At 43.4% G+C, this 27,598-nt stretch overlaps 1 protein-coding gene across 1 annotated transcript in view; it reads left to right on the forward strand.

Moving 5' to 3' along the window:
* The window catches only part of NUDCD3 (NudC domain containing 3), a 99,790-nt gene that overhangs the window by 38,076 nt on the left and 34,116 nt on the right, over nucleotides 1–27,598 (forward strand). The window contains exon 3 of the mRNA XM_012763368.2: nucleotides 25,398–25,530. Coding sequence (XP_012618822.1) covers nucleotides 25,398–25,530 — 133 coding nt within the window. The remainder of the gene's footprint in view (nucleotides 1–25,397; nucleotides 25,531–27,598) is intronic.

Below are 27,598 nucleotides of genomic sequence, written 5' to 3' on the forward strand. Positions count from 1 at the left end.
AGCCTAGCTCACAGCAACCTCAAACTCCTGGCTCAAGCAATCCTTCTGCCTCAGCCTCCCAAGTAGCTGGGACTACAGGCATGCGCCACCATGCCCGGCTAATTTTTTCTATATATATTAGTTGGCCAATTAATTTCTTTCTATTTATAGTAGAGACGGGGTCTCGCTCTTGCTCAGGCTAGTTTTGAACTCCTGACCTCGAGCAATCTGTCCACCTCGGCCTCCCAGAGAGCTAGGATTACAGGCGTGAGCCACCGCGCCCGGCCTAGGGGGTACAGATTTTAAGGTTTCAATAAATGCCCATTTCCCCTCCTCTCCCCACAAGTCTGAGTCTCCAGCATGACCATCCCACAGATGGTGCACATCTCACTCATTATATATGTATATGCCCGCCCGCTCCCCCCTCCCACCTGCCCAATACCCTTATTACTATAGTACCTATGTGACCACTTAGGTGCTGTTCAGTTAATACCAATTTGCTGGTGAGTATATGTGGTGCTTGTTTTTCCATTCTTGGGAAACTTCACTTAATAGTATGGGTTCCAGCTCTAACCAGGAAAATATAAGATGTGCTATGTCACCATTGTTTCTTAGAGCTGAATAGTACTCCATGGTATACATATACCACATTTTATTAATCCATTCTTGGATTGATGGGCACTTGGGCTGTTTCCACAGCCTTGCAATTATGAATTTTGCTGCTATAAACATTCGAGTGCAGGTGTCTTTTTTGTAGAGTGTCATTGGATCTTTTGGGTAGATGCCCAGCAATGGGATTGCTGGATCAAATGGTAGATTCACTTGTATCCCTTTAAGGTATCTCCATATTGCTTTCCACAGACAGAACCATACTTTTTGATTACTCTTTGTTAGTAAGCTTTGAAATTGGGAAGTGTAAGTCCTTCAACTTTGTACTCCTGTTTCAAGGTTGTTTTGGCTATTCTGAGTTCCTTGCATTTCCATATGAATTTTAGAATCAGGTTGTCTATTTCTGCAGAGAAGCCAGTGTGAGATATTGATAGGTAGGTACTGCATTGACTCTGTATGTCAGTCTTGGGAGTATTGCCATCTTAACAATATTTAAATATTCCAATCCATGAACTTGGGATGGCGTCCCATATTATTTAGGTATTTTTAAATTCCTTTAAACAGGGTCTCTACACCCTGGTTTTGCCTGCTTCTTTTCTTTTGTCCCTGGGACTTTTTTACTCTTGGTTGCCTGTCCTGAAGACTCGGGGTGGGCTCCCTCCCTCCTGGGCTGCCCTTGACTCAGGTTCGTATTTAGTATTGAAACGTAGCTCCTGCTGTCCACATGGTGCATGGAGGACACTTTTGCCTTCATCAATGATACTTTCTCTCCTCTGTGCCTTTTTTCCTTCTCCGCAGATGACTTTTCTACACCAACGGCCTTTGATTTTATTCATAAGATCATGCCAAAATCCACAGTGAATAGTTTGCTTTCTTTTTTCTTTAGAGATGACTCTGTCAACCACAAGTAGTGCTCTGGCTTCCTCTCTTTTTATCCCTCCTCTCTACCCACCTTTTTTTCAACTTAACACATTTTATTTTCTTATATACTAAACTGTATATATTTAAAATATAGTTTGATGAATTTTGACATATGTACACACCCGTGAAATCATTACCACAATTAAGCTGATGAACAGTCATCACCCCCAGAAGTTTTCTTGGACTTCCTCCTGGTGCCCATCCTTCCACCTCCATCCCCATCCTTAGACAGCCACTGTTCTGCTTTCTGTCACGACAGATTAGTTTATGTTTCTAGATTATATATATGGAATCATACCGTATGTATTTAAAAATTATTTCTTTTTAAAAATTTTGGCAAAATGCACATAGCATAAAATGTACCATCTTAATCATTTTCCAGTGTATAGTGCTATGGCATTAAGTACATTTACATGGTTTTGTAGCTGTCACCACCTAGCCATCACCACTGTGCAGCTCCAGAACTTTTTTCATATATTCTAAAATTGAAACTCTGTCCGTATAACAGTGACTCCCCTTCCTCCTCCCAGGCCCCTGGCAACCACTATTCCACTTTCTGTCTCTATGAATCTAACTCCTTTGGATACCTCATATAAGTAGAATCATATAATGATTTTTTGTGTGTGTGCCTGGCTGGCTTATTTCATTTAACACATGTCTTCAACATTTGTCCATGGTGTAGCATATGTCAGAATTTACTTCCTCTTTTTTTTTTTTTTTTTTTTTTTTTTGGAGAGAGGGTTTTGGTCTGTTGCCAGGGCTATAGTGCAATGGTGTCATCATACCTCCCTGCAACCTCAAACTCCTGGGCTCAGGCGAGCCTTCTGAGTATCTGGGACTACAGGTGTACACCATTATACCTGGCTAATTCTTAAATTTTGTCATAGAGATGGGTCTTGTTATGTTGCTCAGGCTGGTTTCCAAACTCCTTTCCTCAAGTGATTCTTCTACCTCAGCCTACCAATGTGGTAGGATTGGTAGGATTGCAGACATGTGCCACTGTGCCCACCTTCCTACCTTTTTTTTTTTTTTTTTTTTTTTTTTTTTTTTGAGACAGAGTCTCACTTTGTTGCCCAGGCTAGAGTGAGTGCCATGGTGTCAGCCTAGCTCACAGCAACCTCAAACTCCTAGGTTCAAGCAATCCTGCTGCCTCAGCCTCCTGAGTAGCTGGGACTACAGGTATGTGCCACCATGCCCAGCTAATTAGTTGGCCAATTAATTTCTTTCTATTTATAGTAGAGACGGGGGTCTCACTCTCGCTCAGGCTGGTTTCGAACTCCTGACCTTGAGCAATCTGCCTGCCTTGGTCTCCCAGAGAGCTGGGATTACAGGCATGAGCCACCACGCCCGGCCCTTCCTACCTTTTTAAGGCTGAATAATATTCTGTCATATGAATATACTACATTTTGTTTATCCATTCATTCATTGATAGACATTTGGGTTGCTTCCACCTTTCAGCTATTGTGAACAATGCTGTTATGAACATGAGTGCACAAATATGCAAAGTATTTACTTTTTTTGTTCTGGTTTCTTTCAGGATAATTATATTGAGATTCATCTGTGTTATGTGTATCAATAATTTCCTTTTTGTTGCTTGCTATTGTTTATACATTCATCTATTGATGGATACTTGGGTTGTTTTTGCCTTTTGGGTATTACAAATAAAGCTGCTATGAACATTTGTATAGAAGTCTTTATGTGGACATACATTTCATTTCTCTGGGTGAATAATCTAGGAGTAGAATGGCTGTGCCCCATGGCAGGCGCCAGATTGTTTTGCAGAGTACTGCACATTTTACAGCTGCACTAGTATGTGTCAGAGTTCTGGTTGTTCCTCATCCTAACCAACATTCGGTGTTTGTTTTAGTAACAATTTTAGACATTCTCATAGGTACGTAATGGTATTTCATTGTGTTTTGAATTTGCATTTCTCTAATAAGCAATTATGTTGCAGTCCCTTATATTTTCTTTGGTAAAATGTCTGTTCAAACCTTTTGTCCATTTTTAAAAATTGGGTTGTTTTCTTACTTGGTTTTGAGAGTTCTCTGTATATTCTGGATCCAGGTACTTTGTCAGATATGTAACATGCAAATATTCTTCTCTCAGTCTTGAAATTATCTTTCATTTTCTTGACATTGCCTTTCAAAGAACAGAAGTTTTTAATTTTGATGAAGTGCAGTGTATCAATTTGTTCTTTTTTGGATCATGTTTTTGGTATCACATCTAGGAAATCTTTGCTTAACTCAAAGTCACAAAAATTTTTCCCTATGTTTTCTGTTAGGAGTTCTATCGTTTTAAGTTTTGTATTTAGGTCTGTGATCCATTTTGAGTTATTTTTAGTATATGCAAGGTATGGCTTAAAGGTCCTCTTTTTTTGTATATAGATGCCCAGTTATGTCAGCATAATTTGTTGAAAGTACTGACATTTCTTCACTAAACTTTTATATGTTCTTTCCCATTTGCTCTGTCTTCTGCCTCTTTGCACGCCAAGCCTCCCTTATCATAATACCTTCTTCTGCCTTGTTTCCCATCGAGCATATTATTCCCTTTCATTGTGCCCTATGCTTTTGTTTTTTGTCTTCAATTCCACCCAATTCTTGTCTTCTACTCTTAGGCTAATGCCAGCAGTTTGACTTCTACCATTTCAAGTTAATACAGTGGCTCTCTCACTAGCTGTGGGACAACTTCCTTAAGGCTAGAATGAGTGGTCTTTCCTTAGGCTTCCCTTTCATGATCTCCTCTCATATTTGATGCTGTCAACTGCCCCTTCTCCTTGAAACAAATGTATTTGGCTTGTGTACTCCTCTGATTTTCTTCCTCTCTAGTGATTAGTCGTTCAGCCTGTTTCTTAGGCTTATTGTCTTTCCACCCCTTAAACGTGGGTGTTCTCAAGATTATGTCTATAATCTGCTGTTTTCTTTGTTCCTTCTGCAGTCTTCTCCATTGGAGAGCACATCTCATCCCTGAGCCCATAGCTACATATCTGTGGTTCACTCTGACCTCTGTTCCCTGCTCTCTGCCTCTATGTTTGGTCCTAGTTTAATGTGGAGTTTAATTATCCTCATGTCTTACAGATCTACAGGGGAACACCTCAGCTTTCTCAGCTCCTTTCTCTAGGAAGAGTCCTACCATCCTCCCTGTTGTCCAAGCTCAGACCACCATGCATTGAGTCACTGTGATTTCCCTTGATATTCTGAGCAAAGTGAGCACATCCTTAGAAAGACCTATGAATTATTTTTCCCCCTCTCTCTGAATTCTTTTGGAATGAGAATAGGAGAGTAGAGGTGGCAGGCAGTCAATGTTCAGCTTCCCATCTGAGCTGGAGCATGGCCACAGGGGTTAGGGGTAGGTCTGTGTGGCTGCCGGTGCTGAACAGGATCTCAGGAATATGTCACTCAGTTTAGACTAAATTGTTTGGTGGAGACAGTCCCTACATCGTGGCATTTGATTTCACCTTGATATTTTTTTTTTTTTTTTTTTTTTTTTTGAGACAGAGTCTCACTTTGTTGCCCAGGCTAGAGTGAGTGCCGTGGCGTCAGCCTGGCTCACAGCAACCTCAATCTCCTGGGCTCAGCAATCCTACTGCCTCAGCCTCCCGAGTAGCTGGGACTACAGGCATGCGCCACCATGCCCGGCTAATTTTTTGTATATATATTTTTTAGTTGGTCAATTAATTTCTTTCTATTTTTGGTAGAGACGGGGTCTCGCTCAGGCTGGTTTCGAACTCCTGACCTTGAGCGATCCGCCCGCCTCGGCCTCCCAGAGTGCTAGGATTACAGGCGTGAGCCACCGCGCCCGGCCTTCACCTTGATATTAATGTTGCTGTGGTTCAATTGTGGTTCTGGATGGGAATCAAGGAAGCCAAAGAGGCTTCTCTCAGTTCCAGCAACATTGGAAAGTAGTATAGCATTATCATTTGTGAATTAAGCTTAAGGCAGAATTACATCACACTGTTTCTCCAGTACCTTGTGCAGGTCTCTGGGGCTTCATGGAAAGTCTCTGGTTGGGTCAGCAGTCATTCCGCATGTCTCCTCTGGGGCAGGCAGGGCTGCTCTTGTCCTCAGGTGAGGACAAGAGACAGACGAACAGGCTGCCCATGGCTCTTAGAGACCCTGGTGTTGTTCTTGTGCTGCACAGGTCAGGAATTAACTCCAGTTTCTGCCTGCTAGACTCTTGAAATTGGGACAGGCAGGGAGTAGCACAGTGAAGGAAATGAGAGAAGCCTATTAAGGCCAAGGAGAGTGGAGGCTGAAGGCACATGGGAGGAGCAGACTGCAGCAGTGCTGGTGAGCGTCAGGAAGGCAAGTGTGCAGTGAGGAAGCCTGAGTTCAGGTCTTGAGCATGGTGGGGATAGGCAGGGATGCATTTTGGTCTGGAGAACTGGGGCAAGGCCAGAATTTGGCTCAGCCATTTAGAGTATGTGACCTTGGACCATTCCTTTAGCCTCTGAGAGCCTTTGTTTTGTGGAGATGGCATTCCCCCAGGGGTGTGGTTAATCACATATGTAGTCCTATGTGCCGAGACAGAGGTACGCCTTGCTGACAGCCCGTCCCTCTTTCTTAGTCCCTTCTCCTTGATGTTATCTGTCTCTGGTCCTTTGTGTGAACCTGGCATCACCTAGTATCCATGGCTTTGAGAATGGTTAATGGTGTCTCAGTCTATTTGTGCTGCTATAACAGAATACCTGAGATGAGGTAATTTATACAGAACAGAAATTTATTCTCCCATGGTTCTGGAGGCTTGGCAGTCCAAGATCCAAGCATTGACAGATTCAGTTGTCTGGTGAGGGCTGCCCTCTGCTTCCAAGATGGCACCTGTTGCTATATTTCCTGGAGGTGTGGACTGCTGTGTCCTCACATGCCAGAAAGGATGGAAGGAAAGAGAGAGGAATGCTGCATGAAGCTTTTTAAATAATCCATTCATGAGGGCAGAGCCCTCTTGGCCCAGTCACCTGTTAATACCATCACATTGACCATTAAATTTCCACACATGAATTTTGGAGGAGACACGGTCAAACCATAGCAGATGGCAAATGTTTGGAAGCTTTCTACAGAAGGCCTTTATCACAGCGTTTTCTGGCATTGAGGATAGGCTGCTCAGCCTCATCATTTAAAGAAGCATTTTTATTGTCTTTATATAGAGACGATTGGCTTTGGCAGGTAAAGGTTGTGGCTGCCAAACTAGCACGGACCATCCCATGCTGAGATGGGGCTTCAGTAAGTATGTTAAAGATGTATTTCAGGTTTTCTCCCACCAGCCCTGTCCCCAGGGAATGAAATAGCACCACAGCAAAGCATCTCTTTGTTAGGCTTTTTCTAAGGCAAGAACTAATTGCTTTTTCTCGGCAGCCTAAGTAAATGCTTTCCGTCAAAGATGACTTTCTGACATTTGTTTCATTGCAGCTGTACTTATCTAAAGACTTTTACATAATTCACTACAGAGAATTCTTAAATGAACATAATGAACATTGCCAAAAACTGGGCTGGATTTCTGAGGCATTGTTTTATTTACTTTTCTGATTTTCAGTCAAATTATATAATTACATTTGGTGGAGTGTCTAGTTCTGCTAGTTAAAAAGGTAATAGTATGGGGATTGCTAATTTATACATTAGTCAAAGATGTTCCTCTGAAACACTTTTTTAATTGAGGCAATAAAAAGTGACTGTTGCTGCTTACAGTGAGATAGGCAGATAGTCTCCTACCCAAATGTCAAATGTAAATCAATAAAATCACAGTCACACTCTGTGCATCAGAAGGACCCAATTGGGGAGCCTATGGCCTGGGTCTTGGGGTGTCCCTGCCAGCTGTCCAGCCATCCTCAGAACAGGCTTGCCTGGAGGATCTTAGCCCATTTATATGCACAAGAGGATCAAATTGGCTAACACTGACACTTTATAAATAGTAGGACTGTTTCTCCAGCCTGTCTTCATTCTGTTCACAGCTAAAATTTCCTGGCAGTCTCTAACTAATGAGAATGGAAAAATACTGTTTGCAGAGATTTAAGCAAACTGACTTGAATGCTGCCATGATGCTTTGTCGCTGATGGTTACAATTGCTGTTCTCTGGGATGGCCATTCCCTTCCACATCGAACTATTGTTTTAGATAGTGAAAACAGCAGCACTCTGACCAAGGCCCCAAGATGATCATGGGGAAAGCCTATTTTGTCATCTTGAGAATGTGACCACATGCACACTCAGTAACTGAGGGCAGTAGCATTCAGAGATCACAGGCTGGGCCAAGGGTGTCTGCCTGGACTTGAATAGTCCAACCTTATGTGCCAGTTGGGGATAATAATTGGACTGGCATGGACTCTTAGGTAAGTGTGCAGTAATGTCAGATACAGCTAGTATGTTGTTTCAGCTGAGCCCTGTACCACTTTTGCAGTGGAGGTATCGTTTCTCCCACTTTACTGATGAGCAAACTGAGTCTTAGAGAGCCAGGGTAGTCCACAGTTGTATTGCTAGCCAGTGGTTGAGCAGGTATTTTTGACTCCAGAGTCTGTGTCCTTACGCACTAAATGATACTGCTTTCTCTTCTTTATCTGGAATTTTTTTTTTTTTTTTTTTTTTTTTTTTTGAGACAGAGTCTCACTCTGTAACCCAGGCTAGAGTGCTGTGGCATCAGCCTAACTCACAGCAACATCAAACTCCGGGCTCAAGTGATCCTCTTGCCTCAGCCTCTGGAATAGTTGGGACAAGAGGTGCGTGCCACCACGCCTGGCTAATTTTTTTTTCTTTCTATTTTTAGTTACCTGGCTAACTTTTTCTATTTTTTTTAGTACAGACGGGGTCTCATTCTTGCTCAGGCTGCTGAGCTCAAGCAGTCCTCCTGCCTCAGCCTCCCAGAGTGCTAGGATTATAGGTGTGAGCCACTGCACCCGGCCTATCTGGAATTCTTGAAAGATGTCCCTTGCATTAAACAAATCTGACATGTAAAACCTCTTTGCCTGATTGCTCACTTTCTCATTAGGGACTTCATTGTTTTGTAGAACTTCATATTAGCTTAGAGCTGCTGTACCCAGTTTCCATGCAGCATGTGTGACTATATTGTGTTAAACTCTGTCTAGGTGTACCTACCATTGTGCACAACAATCACCCCACCTCCTCTGCAAAACCAAAACAAACAGGAAAAGCCCAGAAAGAGTGTGGGGAAACTTGGAGAGACTTTACAAGGAAGATGGTATTGGGGGTTAGCAGTTGGTAAGGGGCAAGCACCTGGTCAACAAGAATAACCTATGCACATACATGATGGCATTAAGGAGGCACTGACTCTGGGGGAAGACAGTGAGCTGGGATGAGGCTGGCAGGGACCACACCGTGCATGGCTCTGCTAAGACCCTTATTTATGCTTAAAGAATTGGGGCTTATGTTTAGAGATTGAGATAACCAGTGGTTTCTAACTCAAGAGTTTTATGTTCAGATTTATTGGAAAGTTAGGTAGCAGTCATAGTGGACAAAGTAGGGGATACCGAAAGGATATTCAATAGGCGGCTGTTGCAGTGGTTCAGAGGTGTTTGTGGAAGATACAGGGATAGCACTGTGTTCCTTGGTGCTTGGTGGTAGGGCACAGGACAGGTTGGCCAAAGGGAACTAGGTGGGGGTGGAAGAGAGGGAGAGCAGGTGGGGATGGAGCGGGTGGGTGGGGGAGGTAGGGGGCAGGAGAAGGTGGGCTGGAGGAGGGGGGAGTGGGCGGGGTAGAGGACGGGGCTTGGGGAGGCCAAGGGGCATTGATGTAAGATGTTGTGGAGACATCAGATGGACAAAAACTACAAAAAGATAAGTTTGGTTTTGATGCTTGGAAGTCAGTCCTGATGGGCAGAGAGTTCAGAGTGGGGCATGCTGGTAGGTAAAGTGGGGAGAAAGGACATTTTGCTGGGAATAAAAGGAAGAAGAAGGCAGCAGTCTGAACAAAAGGCTGATTGAAAAAAGGTTGTAAGTCCTTGTGTTTGACTCATTTTATGGAATGGTGAGGCATGAGGGCAAGGAGTCAGTGGGAAGAAGAGCTTGGGGATGTAAGAGACCAAGTGACACTGATGGCACAGGGTCCCATGGGGGTGGGAGCAGAAGCCTTTTGCAGGCCTATAGGACTCCAAGTTACTGATAGTGGGTGTGTGCTAATTAATGTCAAAAAAGTTGTATTATATAAGCTTTCAATTAGGAAAGGAGCTTTGCTCTGTCAGAGTAATTTTTCGCTTTACCAAAAGGATTTACCGAAAGGTTCTATTAAATAGCGAACTCCTGAGTTCGTTGGGATTTTCTCTTTGTGAATATGTATGAATGCTGCACCTTTACAAGGATCCTCAGTGACTGGGGACTGTCTCCCAGCCAGAAGGGCTTTCTGTTCTTTTTGTGTACCTTCCCCTGTCCTTAGGCCTGGGACACAGGGCTGGGGATGGACAAGGCTTAGAGGGAGCAAAAGTTGTGTTTACCTGGGTACTTTCCCAGAAATAAGAGGGGTAGAGAGGTTGCTTTTCCTTTTTTTTTTTTTTTTTTTTGGTTTCCTTTTTTGGATTCCAGGCCTGGGAGCAGGTGATAGGAGGCAGTGAGGTGAGAAGGTAAAAATGTCGGGTGGGGACCCTGAGCCTGTAATGTGCTAGCCTAAGCCTTCCTTATTCTGGAATTTCCATTCTCAATACAGTGGACCTTCTGGTTTTTCTTGCAGAACAATCTTGTCTCTTCTTGTGGTAGCTTTTCTTGAAGCTGAGAGGTGTCTAAATGCATTAGTCTTAGATGAACACACCTGGAATCTCACTTTTATTAGAATTTCATAGATTATACTCTTGAATTCCAGTTGTACATTTTTGCTTGTAAACAAAGAAGTTTCGGGGTGTTATGAGAGGAGGCTAGTGCCCAGAAAGAAGGCTGACTTTCAGATAAACCATCTCCCAGGAGAACTGAAGGCCAGCCTTGAGGTGCACTAGAGCCTCCTCACCACTGTCTTGACCAGAAGCTGGGTTCCAGGTTTTTACCAGGATAGTTGAAGACATCGGACTAAACACCCATCCTGTTCTTAGAATTCCAGAAATGTTCTTGTAAAGTTGAAAACGAAGCTCAGACTTTGGTTGCTTGAGTCTTGTTAAATGTGCGAGGAAAGCTGATAATTTGAAGGAAACAAATATGAAATGTCTTTTGTAAGATTGGTGTTCAGTGTCATAGTGTGCAGTACCTATTCTTTGAGGTTTGTGCTTTATATTGAATGTGTCCAAAGCTTGTCTCACCTGTTTGTAGAATGTGTTAGAAACTGTGTTGGATGTGATTGTTCTTTTTTTAGAAGTTTATAATCTCATGTGGGGCTCCATGACAGAATCTCATGACTACACAGTAAACATGAAATAAACCAATAAACAAAATGCCTGCTTTCTGTGTGAATATTGTCATCATTTGATGCTATGTTGTTGCATGTAAAGGAGCTGTAAAGAAGCAGGAAGAGTTCACCCCTCATGTGCTTAGGGAGGAAGTTCAGTTGTGTTAAAGGATGAAGGGTTAAGAGGAAAGTGATTGGATCAGTGAGGTGTGACAGGAGAAGGTGGATGAGGGGAGGTGAGCCTCAACCTTGGTGAGTCGTCCTGGCCCCTCCCATCTTCAGTCTCCCTCCTCCTACCTTCAGATCTGAGTGTCCTTGGCTCTGCCCTGAGTCCCTCACTCAGATGCTTTGCCCTCCTGCGGATCCTTGCAGCCTTAGGCCTGCCTTTGGTCTCCAGGGTGATGCCCCTAAATACCCTCCGGATTTACTCCCTTCAGCATTGTGCAGTCCATTCTCCACGTGGCAGCTGTGTGGTGACATTTTAAAACAACCAAATAATGTTGCTTCCTGTTCCAACCCTGCAGTGACTTGTGATCACTTTTTGATCAAATTCTGAACTCCGGTTTAAATAGCCCTATGCTGATCTTGCCCAGTATGACAGCTGCTCCTCTTTGATGATAACAGTATCATAAGTATTAATAAACCACATTATTTAGAATATTAATGATGGTGACAGTGGTGACCACAGCTAACACTTACCCTGAACCAGACCCTGTTCTGAGGTGTGTTGTATCTATTCACTTATTAACCCCAGTAACATCTCAGAGGGAGGTACTTGCGTATCCTCATGTTATAGGTATGAAAACAGAGGCATGAGCCTAAGGGCACAATGAGTTGGTAACAAAGCTGGGACCCCTGCCAGTACTGTGTCCATGAACCAAGGACTTTGAGCAGCTCCCTGGACTGCTTGTCCCCACAATCTTCATAGTAGGTCCTGTCTTGTCATTTATCAGACCTCAGTGTGAATGTCTAGCTCCTCCCAGGGGCCTTCTCTGCCGACCAGAGGTTCTTAGGGCAACTTGCTCACTTTCGATTAACTCCAAGTTTGTGAGTCTCATATTGCTCCTGCCTGTGTCCCTGGTGCCTACAAGACAGGTACCTGGCAGGCACTGGGGCAGTACTTGTTGAGTGGCCAGTGGGGCTGGCTCTGATGTGCAGACCGGCCCATGGAACCTTGTGTTGGGGCCTGGAATCCAAGTGTGGGCAGTGCTAGCTGGGAAGATGGCACAAAGAGGCCAGTACCTGGGCAGAGACTGGACAGGGCAGGTAGAAGGATAGATAGGGCATGGCAAGTCCTTGGATAGGCCACATGTAGGGTGCCTAATGCTGTCATACTCCAGGCAGAGTAAATTGTGCTGTTGTTGTGGGAGGCAAAATTGGACAATGTGGAGTTTATTTCCCCCTAGCAGATTGGGTGGTGTTGATACTGAAAGTCCTCCCAGGATATGATATCCCCAAGAAAACAAAAGACCATCTTACTAGTCATATCTAAGTAACTTAGTCTAAGAATCCTTTAGAATCTATCAATGCTATACTATGAGTAAAGTTAAGAAACTAATGTAATGGTGCCCTCAGTATCACATACTGACTGTTGTGAAAACACACCTCGTTATTTGTGGAAAGCCCTTTTGGTAGATCGCTAACATTTTCGCCCCCAAAACAGCAGGAGCGGTAAATAACAACCTTCTAGATAAAGCAAATGGGAAAACGTTGCCAGAATTTGCTATATCAAGTGCTGTGAACAGTGGCAGCCAGCAGGGAAATTATGCAGAGGGAAAAAGCCCTTTTATTTGCTTCTCAAAATTGATGGGACTGGAGAAATATGAGATGGGAGGAAAAGAAGGAAAAAAAGAGTAAATACAGTAATCTTGAATTGAAATGATGCTGAACCTTTTTGTTAGAGAGTATGATTCAGTATTAAGGGAAGGAAATGAAGTGTTAACTCTGGTCTTATTAGTAATCTTGCATTGGTTATAGAACTCACGGTGCATGAAGACTTCAGGAGCTTGTAAGTCTCACAGCAGCCTAAGAGTTGGGATCATTGTTGTTCCCATTTTATAGATGAGGAAATTGATGTTTAATGAGATTGAAGAGGCCGGCACGGTGGCTAACGCCTGTAATCCTACCACTCTGGGAGGCTGAGGTGGGCGGATTGCTCAAGATCAGGAGTTCGAGACCAGCCTGAGCAAGAGCGAGACCCCATCTCTACTAAAAATAGAAAGAAATTAATTGGACAACTAAAAATATATAGAAAAAATGAGCCGGGCATGGTGGTGCATACCTGTAGTCCCAGCTACTCAGGAGGCTGAGGCAGAAGGATTGCTGGAGCCCAGGAGTTTGAGATTGCTATGAGCTAGGCTGATGCCATGGCACTCTAGCCCAGGCAACAGAGTGAGACTCTGTTTCAAAAAAAAAAAAAATTGAAGAATTGGCTCAGATAACATAGCTAGTATGAGCTGAAGCCCATACTAGCTGAAGCTGAGGATTCAAACTCTGGGCTGGGTTGAACCCCATGGCCTGAATTATCACAGCTGCAGATATAAACCACTTTCCACTTCTCTGAATGTTAGCATGGTGTATTCATTGAAACTAATTAGCATCAATACAATATTATTGACCATGGCTTTTTTTGATTTTGATTTCCCACCAGTTAGTGTCCCTTTTCTATTTCAGAATTGGATCTAGGATCTACCTTTCATTTAGCCATCATGTCTCATCACCTTCAGTCTGTGGCAGTTTCTGTCTTTTTTGTTTTTTGTGACCTGCATTCACACTTTTGAAGAGGTCAGTTATATTGTAGAATGTTCCCAGTTTATGTTCAGTGTTTTCTCATGATTAGACCAGGGCTAGGATTTCGGGAGGAAGACCACAGAGGTGGTGTGCCCTTCTCATCACATCATGACAGGAGTACACAATGTCAACATGAGTTATTACCGTGATGCTAGCCTAGATCACTTGGCAGAGGCCTGTTGGCCAGGTTTCTGCCCCAACACGTGACTTATGTCCCCTTTCTGTTTTCTGTTCATTGGAGCCACTAAGTCCAGCCCCCACTCCAGGGTTGGGGAATTAATTGTACCTCCAGGAAGACAGAGGAGTTTCAAAGAATTTGTTAAATTCTTAGCATATGTTAAAACCACCACAAGTAATTGATAAATATTTGGGGGAAGATACTTAGAGGTTTGGCAAATATCCTGTTTTTCCTTAAAGTTCCACCCACTCATTTTAGCATCATCAGTGGTTCTTCTTGCCTGCAGCAATTATTATGATGTTTTAATGGGAAATTTCCAATTTCCTTCCCTCCTGCATTTTTAATTGGAATTCTTCTGTAAGGAAGCTTTGTCTCCTTCCCCCATTCATACATTCATTTATTATTTATTCAGTTATTTATATAAATAATGGACTAATGGGTAGTTCTTTTATTCTTTGGTCTTATGTTGCCCACACTGTTCCAACTCTGGCTATCTTGGGCTCTCCCAGGTTAGCTCCTGTGTCCTTTGATGTCCCTACATAACTTTTTTTCCACAGCAATTCTTTACTTTCTGGCACTACAAGAGGCTGTGGACTCATTCTGTATTTTCTCTGTTCCAGTCCTAGAATCAGTTACTCTCCAAGGAGTCTGATTTCCCTTTATTGGAGAATGGTATTTAGAAACCAAGATCTGGGCACTCAGAGGGCACAGTGCTCCTGCTTCTAGGCCCTGTCAGTGGACTAAGCCAAGACATGGATATGTGTTTACTACCTCGCTATGCACACATGCCTCTTTACTTTTGTCTTTCTCTCTGGGCTTATGTTAAACAAGTATGAGCTGTCACCTGCATTTAGCAAATCTCTTTTAATAGGTGAGTTCTATGTCACAGAGTAAATGTGTCCCAGACAAGTTGCTGGCCAACAGGACCCTGTATCCTCACTCTTATGGCTACTGTGGGTATAAGCCCCCAGCTTATTTTTTTCATCTTCTTCCCAGTAATGATAGGTGCATCCTTTTTCCCACTAAGCCATAGCCCTCAGTGCTCACCTGCTGCTTCTCCTGCTTTCTGTGTTTTGAGTTACTCATCCTCATGTAATGCTTGTAATTGCTGTGGTGGTCCCTACCACTACTTTGTTCATTCCCTTGCTGGACATTAGATTGTCTCTGATGTGGGCTTTCTCCTGACTTTGTGGCCTCCTCCTGTCTGACTGGCTATCTCCTCACCGTGGTGCAGTGATAACTGCTGTTCTTGTCTTCTCACCTACATATGTAATAGGTTTTCATGGGCAGTGGCTTTCAAACTTTGGCTGTGACCTGTAGTGATAGTGAGAATTGCATGTAACTGGGCTCCCCGGTACACACATGCCTAGATAGTGGCAGTTTCACAAAACAGAGCTTGATCTTTTTCTGTGCGGTGCATCTTACATGTTTCCATTCCATTTTGTTCTGTTCTGCTCTGCTAAGTAAATTTTATACCTACTCTTTGAAAAATACTGTTTCGTGTACATCTTCTAGTGGTATATGAAAGTTTATAGTCCCCTTCTCCTAGCCCTCTCTTAAGGGTCAGGCACCTGTGCCTTTTGTATTTTCTCCACTTCTGAGAAGAACATTTCTAAGAAATTGTTGTGTTGCTAGGATGCATCCTTTTTGATACTATAGGTACTATAGGTTTGAGTGTTAGTAGTTTTCTTTGGCCTAGTTATTTCTCATTTGAAAAGTCTTGGGAATTGAAATAGTAAAGCTGGTCTTACTTTTTCTGATTTCAATGAACAGGAAAATAAAGTCAAGTTAAAGACTAAGATGCTTAGATAATTTAGAGTTCCTGTATTGACATATTTATGGAGTAGATTATCTGATTTTTGTTTTAAAAATATATTTCACATTTATGTACTTATAAAAAATGTCTCTTTCCCTTGTGAAAATAATTAACCTGATTTAAGAAAAGGCTCACTTTACAAACACTATTTTTAGTTAATGACAATAGTTTTATAGTAAATATTGATTGATTTTGCTCATTTTGGCTGACCATCTAATGTAGATTGTCAGAAGTACTCCCTAAATTTGCATTTAGGCCTATTGAATTATTCATTGGCATATTATGAGTGACTCTGGGTACCTTGCCTTATTTATTTTTGGTAAATATGGAATCATTTAGTATTTTTTATCTGTAGCTATAACTTTAAAATGTGAAACAAATTTTCAAAATATACCTCTTATAGAATTTTTATTAATGTGAGCCTTTTTGACTAATCATTGTCCAGAGTCCTGGCCATGTACGCGCAACTTTGGGACACGAAATAGCCTTGCTACCCATACCCTGAGGGTCCTGCCAAGAGAGCAGCAGCCCTTGGAGCAAAACTGAACAAAGTCAGGTCAGTGACAGGGTAGTCCTGGGTAGACTCCTCTCTGTTCCTCAGCTGGATTAAATGGTACAATCCAGAAGATCTTCAAAGGCAAAAGAGGCAAAAGTTCTTTAAAAAAACAAACAAACCATCAAAACAGACACACTTTTGGTACAACTGATCAAGAGAAGAAAGGAGAATTCACGAAGGAACAAAGGTTGTAGTATTGGTAGAGTGTATTGGTAGAAAATTGACATGACTCTTTCAGACCTTGAGGAAGCAAGGAGTTGTGACAATATGAAAGCGTGGACATAAAAGATCAAGTGCATTTGATTATTAAAATGAAGAACTTGTATTGACCAGATAGACATCTTAAAGTATGAAGACAACTTATAAACTAGAAGAAGGTATTTATAAACTATAAAACTAACAAAGAATTCTTATCAAAATATATAAAGAATTTCCACAAATCAAGGAAATTACAGATAAAAGAAAAATAGCGAAAGACATAAGCAGGAATTTCACAGAAGAAACGTGGCTAATAAGTATATGAAGATAATTTAGCATCATTAATAAGCAGGGAAATGGAAATTAAGACTATACCGAGATACTATTTTTATGTATATGTAATTGGCAAGATTTCACAAAGTCTGACAGTATGAAGCATGGATCCTGTGGGTCCATAGCATCATTCACATTGCTGGTAAGAGTAAATTGGGGCAGTCCCTTTGGAAGACAGCTTGGCATTATCTCTTAAAGTTGGACATGTATGCACTCTTTGACCAAGCATTTCCACTCCTAGTTGTATGGCCAAGTCACATTTTTCAGATTCCCAAAAATGCACAAAAAGGAGGCATAATGAACGCCCACAAAACTTTCACCCTGCTTCATCACTTAGCAACATGCCATGGTTCTTGTTTCATCTTTTTCCCTACCCCCAGACTTTTTTTGGTTTTGTTTTTGATAAAACAAATCCCAGACATCACATAATTTCACCAATAAACACTTCAGTAAAAAATAAGGCCTTAAATTTAATGTAATTATCATATTCTAATTCCTTACAGTCATCTAATACCCAATCTGTGTTCTCTCTTGCCTGATTGTCTCAAAAAAAATTTTTTTGTACACTTGGTTTTTTCAAGTTAGCATTTCAGCAAGGTTCAAATATTGAATTTGGTTGATAAGTCTTATAAATCTCTTAATTTAGAATAATTCCTGTTCTCTGTTTTTATCCCATGCCATTTATTTGTTAAAGAAACTTGAAGCTTTGTCTGGTGTAGTTCCCAGGTTCTGCATTTGTCTGACTACATGCTCCTGGTTTTGATGGCCATGCTACTATGACTCTCATCTTTTCTGTAAACTGGTATTTAGACCTGTAGGTGGAATGGATTTGAGGCCTCGTGTTGCAGGCCAGAGTACCTCACAGGTGGATCCTCTCAGGAGGTGTGTGGCATCTGGATTGCAAATGTTTGGGGTGTTCTGGATCATTCCAACAGGTTCTCCCTCAGGCTTTCAGCTGGTGCTCAGCAGCCATGGAGGAAAGTTATCAGACACAGTTGTTTTTATTACATATTACAAAATCGGGATATTCTCATTCTGTCTTACCTTCTTTGTTTATTATCTGGAATTCTTATTTAAGGACTTGGCTTTTCTGAAGTTACAATTCTTACAGAACCATTTTATTGATGAATTTTCAGATTGAGTTGTACTCTGGTCACCAAAGGTGACCCATGGGTTTTTTGTTTCCTGAACTCATGGATTTTTAATATGGTATGTGCCTCAGTCTATTGTGGACTTTATTCTTTTTGATGCTCAGGTTGTCCCATCTTTGGTCAGCAGGGAGCCTCTTGAAATTGGCTCATGTGTCCTTTCAGCATGACCCTCTTGGTCTCTGATGCTTCGTTGCTTGCTGGGAGGAGAGATAGCTTAAATTCATCCTGTGCATTCTGGCCCCAGATTGCGACTGGCAAAATGTATAACTTATCTCTGTAAATGTCTCAGAGAGTACAAGAATCATCCCTTATTCATAAAAGTTTCTCGATGAGTCTTCTGTTCATAGCCAAAGAATTTCTAATGGGAAAGCACTGAGTAAGAGTAGAAATACTGAGTGTTACAAGACCTTGTTCTAGCTATTTTACTTGGATTGTCTCATTCCTCATGGCTACCTTTTGGGACAGATGCTGTTAATTTTCCCCTCTTGGTTAGCGGACCAAGGCACAGAGAGGCCAAGTGACATAATCACCATTATGTGGTTGATGCACAGGGCACAGCGAAGCCAGGCTTGGCCTCAGGTTTGAATACTGTGGACACAGAGTGTTCAGGGAAACTGCTTGACTGCCAGAGGACTGGCCTGGAGGCATTGAGTTGTAGGATACCCTGAGACCAGAGCCTTTGGCTTGGGGTAGCTGCTGGATGGCACTGAGACTGATGTGTGGCTGGCTGATGAGGTCATGTGGTGTCCACAGCATTGGCCTGATGAGGGGTCATGTCCACTTTAGTGAAGAAGCATGAACTTAGAAATAACATGTACGCAGCAGTGAAAGAAGCCTGTCAAGTAGGGAGCATCAGCAGGAGCCATAAAGGAGACAGGGAGTTGCTGCCCTGCAGAGATGCCCTGGCCAGGGGCCCAGGAGGGCTGGTCAGCATGAGCTGCTTGTCTGTGTGTAAGCCCAAGAGTGGTGACTGGCCTACCCCTACTCCTTTGTGAGAAGGTTGAAGACTGCAGAGGTGAAGGCCAAGGCTCAGGCTGTTTCTGGGTCATTGGAGACCTGGCAGCTGGCGGCTCAGGGGCCAGGCATAGTGTCATGTCAGAGCACTGAGAGCAGCACGAGTGGATGAGCTCTCAGGAGTGGACGCTCCTAGGAAGGTGTAGCCAAGAAGCTGGAAGTGGCCTGTCAGACCACAAGTGTTAGGTTTCAGAGAAGCAGGGCAGCAGGCCTCAAGGGTGGGCCATTTTTATAACAATGCTCATTTTATAAAGCCTCAACAATGAACAGACTCAGAGGAAAATTCACTGCATTTCCACCAGGAGGAAAGGATTTGGGTAAATCTTGAATTGAGACTGAGCACAGGCAGGAAAGAGTTGACAGAGGAGGAGGAGGAGGATTCATTTGTGGGAGCAGGAGGAAAAAGAGAGGGAGGAACTGGGACGACTCACCCGTGGGCTGCTTTAAGTACCTTGCCGAGGTCTGGGATGTTGTCTCCTGGGCCGTGGGGAACCATAGAGGCTTTTGAGGACAGTATGGTCACAGTGGGATGAGAAGAGGTCGAGAGGGGCTATGGTTGTGGCTCTCATCCAAATGTGAGATGTGCAGATCAGTGAAGTGAGAAGGAAATGATAGAAGAGAGGTGAGAGTATAATGGGAGAAAATGAGTCATGGTCTGCTAGCTGCCTTATATCCATGACACATGTATCACACACATGCATATACACATTGTCCATGCATACTTGTGCATACCATGCACATGCACACACACCACACACACTGCACACATGCACCATACACACATGCATGTATCCCTCACATAACACACATGCCATACACATGCACTACACATATGCCACATGTACATACCACCCACACACGTCACATAGACACACTGTCTTAGTCCATTTGGGCTGCTATAACAAAACACCATAGATGGATGGCTTATAAACAGCAGAAGGTCATTTAGGTCATTAGATACAGAATGTCTGATTTCGAATCAGAAGTGTAGTTTATTATATCTCAAACAAGAAGCAGTACAGTTAACCAAAGTATGCGCCTTAACTATCGACACATTTTTGCCATCTTAATGGTAGCTTGTTTATGTCAGCAGTGAAAAAGCCTGGAGAGCAAGTGGTGATGAAATCAAGAAAAGGCAGTTTCCACAGCTTTTTGAGAATTGAATATTTTTCCTTGCAAGAAGTGGTTCAAAGCCTGGAAGAAGTGGTAGTCAGTTGGTACGAGTTCTGGTAAATACAGTGGACGACAGAGAGTTTCCAAGTCTAGCTGCTGTAGCTTGAGCAGTGTTGTTTGTGCAACATCTGGCCAAGCGTTGTCTTGCAAGAGGATTGGCCTGTCTCTAATAACCAATCTCAGCTGCTTAATTGTAAGCATCCTCATCATTTCATCCAGCTGGTTGCAGTAGACATCCACTGTAATTGATTGACCAGATTTCATGAAGGTCTAGTGCAGGCGTCCTCAAACTACAGCCCACGGGCCACATGTGGCCCGCCAAGGACATTTATCCGACCCACTGGGTGTTTTTGCCACCGCTGCCTGTCCTGCTTAGCAGCCAACTCGTCCCAGGCCCACAGTGCGCATGTGTGGAATGTGCTCTGCACTCTCCAGCGGCCCTCCAACGGTCTGAGGGACAATGAACTGGCCTCGTGTTTAAAAAGTTTGAGGACCCCTGGTCTAGTGGATAATGCCAGTGCTGGATAACCAAACAGACACCATTAGCTTTTTATGATGAATATTCGCTTTTAGACTATGTTTGGCACTTCATCTTCATTCAACCTTTGTGCTGAATGCTTGCGATTGTCAAAAAGAATCCATTTTTCATCACACATGTAGAAATGATTTGCCTTTATGTGGTGACAGCAAAGAAAGGCAAGCTTCCAGATGATTTCCCTTCTGATGCTTGTTTAATTCATGTGGAACTCTTCTATCTGGCTTCTTTTCCTTGCCTATTTGTTTCAAATGGTCTAGTATTGTTGGAACAGTAATGTCAAACTTTGATGCTAATTCACGTGTAGGTTGAGATGGAGTCACTTCCACTACAACTTTCATTATCATCCACGTTTCATCATTATCCATCTTTGTCTCAGGTTGCCCATGTGGCTCATTTTCAAGATTAAAATCACCAGAATAAAACTTCTGAAACTATCAACGTACTGTGCGTTCATTATCCACATACCTCCCAAACACTTCATTGATATTTTGAGCTGTCTGCATAGCATTGGTTCCATGATGGAACTCATATTCAAAAATAACAGGAATTTTTGACTTTATCCATGGTTTCACAAAAATTACTCTAAGAAAAAATTTGAAAGATAATCACAAGCCAAACCATGAGTTTGAAAGAATGAGGGTGTACCTTCACAATAAAAATAAAACAAGAAGTGTCAAAGTGAAATATCAGAGATGTCAACTGCCAAACTTAGCACATAAGGAAATTGGACGTTTCCTACTTAATAACCTAAGTATTTCTCACAGATCTGATGGCTGGAAGTCCAAGATCAAGGCACCAGCAGATTTGGTATCTGGTGAGGGCCTACTTTCTGGTTCATGGACTTGTGTTTTCTTGCTGTGTCCTCACATGGTGGAAAAGGTGAGGGAGTTCTTTGGGGCTTCCTTTATAAGGGCAGTAATCTCACTAATGAGGGCTCCATCCTCCTGACCTATTCACCTCCCAAAGGCCCTACGTTCTAATACCATCACCTTAGGAGTTTGGATTTCAACATATGAATTTGAGAGGATGGGCACAAACATTCAGACCATGACACACATATGCATGTTGCACATACATGTTGCAATACCTCTTCTGAGGACACAGGTGGAAGTAGAGTCAACAGGTGGGTGGTAAGGTATCATGACAGCTCTCACACCTGGGATAACTGAGGGTGATGGGGACATTGTCATCAGTGTACAGAGGTAGTACGACCTTTATGGGACCTTTAAGGGCAAACAGAAGAAGAGAGGGCCTTTTGTTCCTAGTAGCAACACTCGAACAGGCAGACTAGGTGGGTCAGGATCCAGACCAGGTGTGACTCCCACTCCTGCTTGCCTGCATTATGGGGTCTCCTTGCAAGAGTGCCTCCAGCTCTTCCTACAGGTGACCCTGGTACCCAACTTGCCCCACTCAGCAGCACCCAGGCCTGCAGTCTGCCAGGAAGGGACAGTCAGGGCCTGTCCTTAAGGGGACAGAGGGCTCTGCCGCCCACAGCACCTGGGAGGCAGTGGGAGCCTGTTCTGTGTTTTTCCTTTAACACGTTTAGAACCTTGTTATCCCAGCTCATCAGCAGTGGGAGCCACAGTGAGACCTACTCCATAATCTGCAACCTGGCTGCTGACTCACTTTCCTACTCCCACCCTTGGTGCTGAAGCATCACTGCTCGCTCCCCCGCCTCCCACTGCCTGCCCAGGCCCGCAGCTGCAGGGGTGACCGATGGTGGCACAGTGGGGGCCAGAGACACCTGCACTTGACAGGACGCTTATTTTTACATACTGTCGGCTGGAAATAATCAACTTTATTTAAAGAGAATATGGATTCAGAGTGTTAAAAAAAGCACCCAACAACTTGCTAGGGCTGTTTTAGGAGCGATTCTCTTGCCTCCTTTGGAAGGAAGCTGCAGGTTCTCTGCAGGGGGAGCTGGGGCTGGGGCTACTGAGGACACTGTGGGAGGACAAAGCAAGGCGGGTCCTATGTGGTCAAAGCCCCTTCCACAAGCACACAGCTTTGGCGGTAGGGTGTGGGGGTGAGGGTGGCAGATGTCATCCCGCCCCCTGCCCCGCCCAGGCTGAGACTGGCAGCCCTTAGCCCTGGAAGAGGCAGAGGATGTGTGGGCGTCACCGGTGGTGTGGGCAGAGTGACTGCTGTGTTGTTGGAAGCAGCATCCCCAAGGTGCCCTCCCTCCCCCGTTGTGCTCTTTCTCCTCTCTTGACAGAACTGTTTCTTCTCCAACAAAGAGTCTTCATGTTTATTCCCTGATTTCTGTCAAATACTAGGGCCATGTTGGTCTTCATTTTGCTTGTATGGGAATAATTAAAATTACCTGTTTTCATAACTTTTATTATTTTCAAATAGTAATTGTGCATAAGGCCATCAGTTCTTCTGGAAGTCTCTTCCCAGTTCTCAGCCCTAGAGGAGTTGCTGCTACCTGTTGTTCTTTTGGAGATATTCTCTACAGGTTCAAGTGTATCCATATCAGATGTGAGCTTTAAGCTGCTGTTGGTGCTCACGTGGAAGGATCCTGTGGAAACTTGGGGGCTGGGTGAGTCTCTTTTGCTGTGGCCAGCTCCTCCGCACCCTATTCCAGGGGTCAGGCCCTAACAGGGCTCCTGGGTATCGGGACTGCAGGGCACACTGCTGTCTCATCAACAGTTTTTAAAGAGAACTGTTTTTCTCTTGGTTATAAAAATGTCTACTTATTTTAGGGAATTTGGATAATACCTAGATACAAAGAAGAAAGTCAGATTTCTTGTTACTCCACGACCAGAGATAACCGCAAAGATTTAACACACTGCCTTTCAGTCTTTTTCATATATAATGTGTAAAGTATGTATATATATTTCTTCTTAGAAACTGAAACCATACCATACTTAAAAGTCATATACCCTTTTTTCAGTTATAATATATTGAAAGCTTTTTCCATATCACTAAATAGTCTTTGAAAATACTTTGTTGGTTGTAGCTAGTCTAATCTTTCTTTTGTTGCCTGTTTTCAAGGTATTGACCATTCTTTAGTTTCCTTCCCCCACTCTGTTTTCTTGTGCCATTGAGCTGGGCTTTCTGTGTGTTTGGCTTTTGGTTCCCATATTTCATCACTGTGCCCCACAATGGCCTGCCTGTATGGGCAGTTTCAGCCTGGCATCCCTTCTAATTAGTCAGTGCCTAGTCCTGCCAGTATTCAGTGCTGAGTTTTGAATATCACCTGTGATTGAAATAAGTTTCCCTAGCTCCTGTGTTTGCTCAGGCTGCTGCAAAACAGTGCCGCAAAATAGATGGCTTAAACCACAGATGTTGATTCTCTCACACTTCTGAGGTGGGAAGTTCAGGATCAAGGTGTCGTCTGGACTGTGTTCTCTCTGAAGGCCCTCAGGGAGCTCCTTCCTTGCCTCTTGCGGCTTCACTGATGGCTGACAGTCCTTGACATTCCTTGGCCTGTAGACACATCACTCCAGTCTCTTCACATGGCCTTCTTCACATAGTCTTCCTTGTGCCTGTTTGTCTCTGTGTCCAAAGTCCCCTTTTAAGGATACCAGTCATACTGAATTAGGATCCACCCTAATGGCCTCATTGTAAGTAGATCCCCCTGGTAAAGACCCTATTTCCAAGTAATGTCACATTCTGGGAGTTAAGACTCCAACATAATATTTTGGGGAACATAATTCAGCTCTTGACAGCTACCAGTTACCCAGCATTGAGAAATTAAGCTGTGGTAGAGGCCCAGCCTCGCGCATATACAGTGGGCATACCAACTGTAGGTAAATATATTCTGTCTTAGAACTTTGGCCAGAGAAAGTGTGTCCTCTTTATCCCTTCCCCACTCTTGTCTCATATATGCATCTACACAGATGTACACACAGTTTTGTCTTTTCCTGCGTGAGTGAAATTACGGTGCACACATTGTTTGTGGGCCCATGGGGCACTCTCCCTGCCAGGTTTCGTCTACTTGTCTGAGCAGACCCAGTGGATGGAGCTGTCCCTTCTATTGGGATGTTTCGTCTTAATAGCTGCTGCCTCCTTCATGACTAGGCTTTTGTCTGTCACTGTAATGGACTCAGAAGTCTAAATTAATTAATTAATTAATTAATTAATTAATTTATTTATTGCCACCTGCCCCCCCTTCCTAAATTTATTTTTATATAGTGTTTATATTATTAACATTGTTAAGTTTTATGGAAAATATTTTTAACATCAGCTTCTTGGCTAGGCCTATTTGCATCTGTGCTATTTTTTTAAACAGGCATCTACAATAGGATTTGGTTGGTTGGATTTTTTAGGCTGTCTCATTACATGTATTGCTTACATCTTAATAATGATATATACGATTTCAATGTAGCCCCTTTGGCTTTAATTTATTTACTGGGAGAAACTAGAGACCAGGGGTTGGATTAGGATTGAAGTTTAGCAGCTGCAGGATGAAACTGTTTTGCTTTTTTTTTTTTAAATAAAGATGGACCCTGACAAGCAGTTTATAAGAAACTAAGCACCCATGAGCCCAAGGATCTTATTCGAAAGGTCCCTATTGTGAAGGCCAGCAGGACCAGCCTGTGCTTTGATTGTGGTCGCAGATACTTTTCCTAAACTCAAGGATACTGCACTTGAGTTTCTTCTCTATAGCTTTTCCCTTGTCCTGTGATTTCTTGGGAGACTATGTAGAAGGGTCAGAAAGAAAATCACCCAAAAAAGAGGGAGTTTGCAGATGCAAAGGGAGGCGAGCTTGAGATGAAGCTCAAGTTAGTCACTCCTTCAGGATGTAGGAGTGGCATGTGCTGGGCTGCTGGTGGGGTCCCCTGCTCATGTCTGCCTAGTTGGCATCTTAACCTTTCTTATTCTTTTTCAGGATTCAGGAGCAGTTCCAGAAAAACCCTGACAGTTACAATGGTGCTGTCCGTGAGAACTATACCTGGTCACAGGACTACACCGACCTGGAGGTCAGGGTGCCAGTGCCCAAGCACGTGGTGAAGGGGAAGCAGGTAACTGCATTGGGTGGGGGAGGTGGGAATGACTTCACCCAAGCTGGATGGAGCTGTTGCAGGAAGAATCCAGCATTGTTGAGGGAGGGTTTGGATGGGCTTTAGGGTGTCCTGTCCTGGGAGTGGGCTTCATGCACCATCCTCGCTCCTCTCTTTCTGTCCGTGAGGTCCTGCCAGCTGGTCTATAGAAGACCCCCCTCAGGAGACAGTGAGTCCTACTCCCTGAGCAGCACTCAGCACCAAGATGTGCATGTGGCCCACAAGAGAGAAAGCCCACAAATCTGATGTACTGTTCCTCTTTTACTAAATAAAGTCATAGATACTCTTGGAGCCCCCATTAGAGATGGCCAGCCTCTAGGTTTACAAGGGAATACTCAAATATTACCTTGGTGAAGCCTACATTTTTCCTAAAGATAATATCTGCCTTCAGTCTCCCTAAGAAAAGTCTGGGCAACTAAACTCTCAGTGATAGCTAAGGTTCATTTACATAGCATCTGTCATGTGAATTTCCAGGCTTTGCCAGCCCAGGGTCCAGTAAACTCACCTTAGGCAAAGTGACACAGTGGGCACCATTTCCCTATGTGAGGTGATGTACTGTATGTCACAGAGACAAAAGGCTAATGATTTAATTCCCCAGGACCTTTAATCATGGGAGAAAGAGAAGTCTAGACCCTGCAGTCCTCCCAGGGCAGTGAGATGGCTACACAAGAGAGAGGGAGGGATAGGCTCAGCCCACCCTAGAGTTCCCACCTGCTTTCCTTGCTATCTGTTCATTTCCTTCTATTCCCATAGGACACTTGTGTGCTGATGGTAAGCTTCCCTGTCCCCAGGTCTTCCTTTCTGAGATTGACTTGGGGTCCTCAGAGGGTGTTCCATCCCTGCCAGGACCAACACTGTAGTGTTGCTCTCTGTGCCTCCCTAACTGCTCAGGGGCAAGATGGCTGGGCCTGTAGTTCATGCCACCCACTGAGGACAGCTGTGCCTCGTCTCACAGGGGCCTCATGGAGAACTCTTTCAGCTTCCTTGGTGCCAACTGCCACACTGTGGGCCTTTTCTTCCCTCAAAAACAAACACAAAAGTCCTTCCTTTTTTTCAGCCATGCTCCCTCCACCCCCCCTTTAAATCAAGTCAGGTCAGTTTTGAGTCCCATTGAAGCCCCAGCCAGTAGTCCTGAGAGGCAAAAACTCAGGTCACAGGATGAAGGGGACCTCCAGGTTTTTGCGCTGCAGTTCTCTTCCATGCAGCAGGGACTCATGTCAGGGTGTAGCTGTAATGTTCATGACTTGAGTTTCAGAAACTTAAGGTATCTGTAACCTCCATTTAATGAGTGTCAGTGAATAGAAGTTTAATCTTTTAGTGGGAGAGAGATGTTTACTCAGGGAACTTTGATAAGAATAACATTATCATAGGTTATAAATAAGTAGGCTTCACTTTATTTAAAAAATACCTCATGTAAGGCCGGGCATCGTGGCTCACGCCTGTAATCCTAGCACTCTGGGAGGCCGAGGCAGGCAGATTGCTTGAGGTCAGGAGTTCGAAACTAGCCTGAGCAAGACCCCGTGTCTACTAAAAATAGAAAGAAATTAATTGGTCAACTAACAATATATACACAAAAAATTAGCCAGGCATGGTGGCGTATGCCTATAGTCCCAACTACTCGGGAGGCTGAGGCAGCAGGATCACTTGAGCCCAGGAGTTTGAGGTTGCTGTGAGCGAGGCTGATGCCACGGCACTTACTCTAGCCTGGGCAACAAAGTGAGACTCTGTCTCAAAAAAAACAAAAAAACACCTCATGTAGCAATGCAAAATAGCAAATTACATAATTCAACTCCACAATATAAAAAAAAATTTGATATATGCCAGAAGTTATATTTTTATTTCAATCTTCATGAGAACCTGCAACCTGCAGAGTAAGTAATGTCTGTTTTATAGATGAGAGATTGAGGCTGAGAAAAGTTACTAAATTATCCAAGTTAACACAAGAAATACATAGTGTTGTCTCCCTTGTCATTATGCATGGAACGGTGAACACTATAGATAAGTTTTTGAATGAAAGAATGACTGAATG

This window comes from Microcebus murinus, chromosome 9 (assembly GCF_040939455.1).
Source record: "Microcebus murinus isolate Inina chromosome 9, M.murinus_Inina_mat1.0, whole genome shotgun sequence".
Lineage (NCBI taxonomy): Eukaryota > Metazoa > Chordata > Mammalia > Primates > Cheirogaleidae > Microcebus > Microcebus murinus.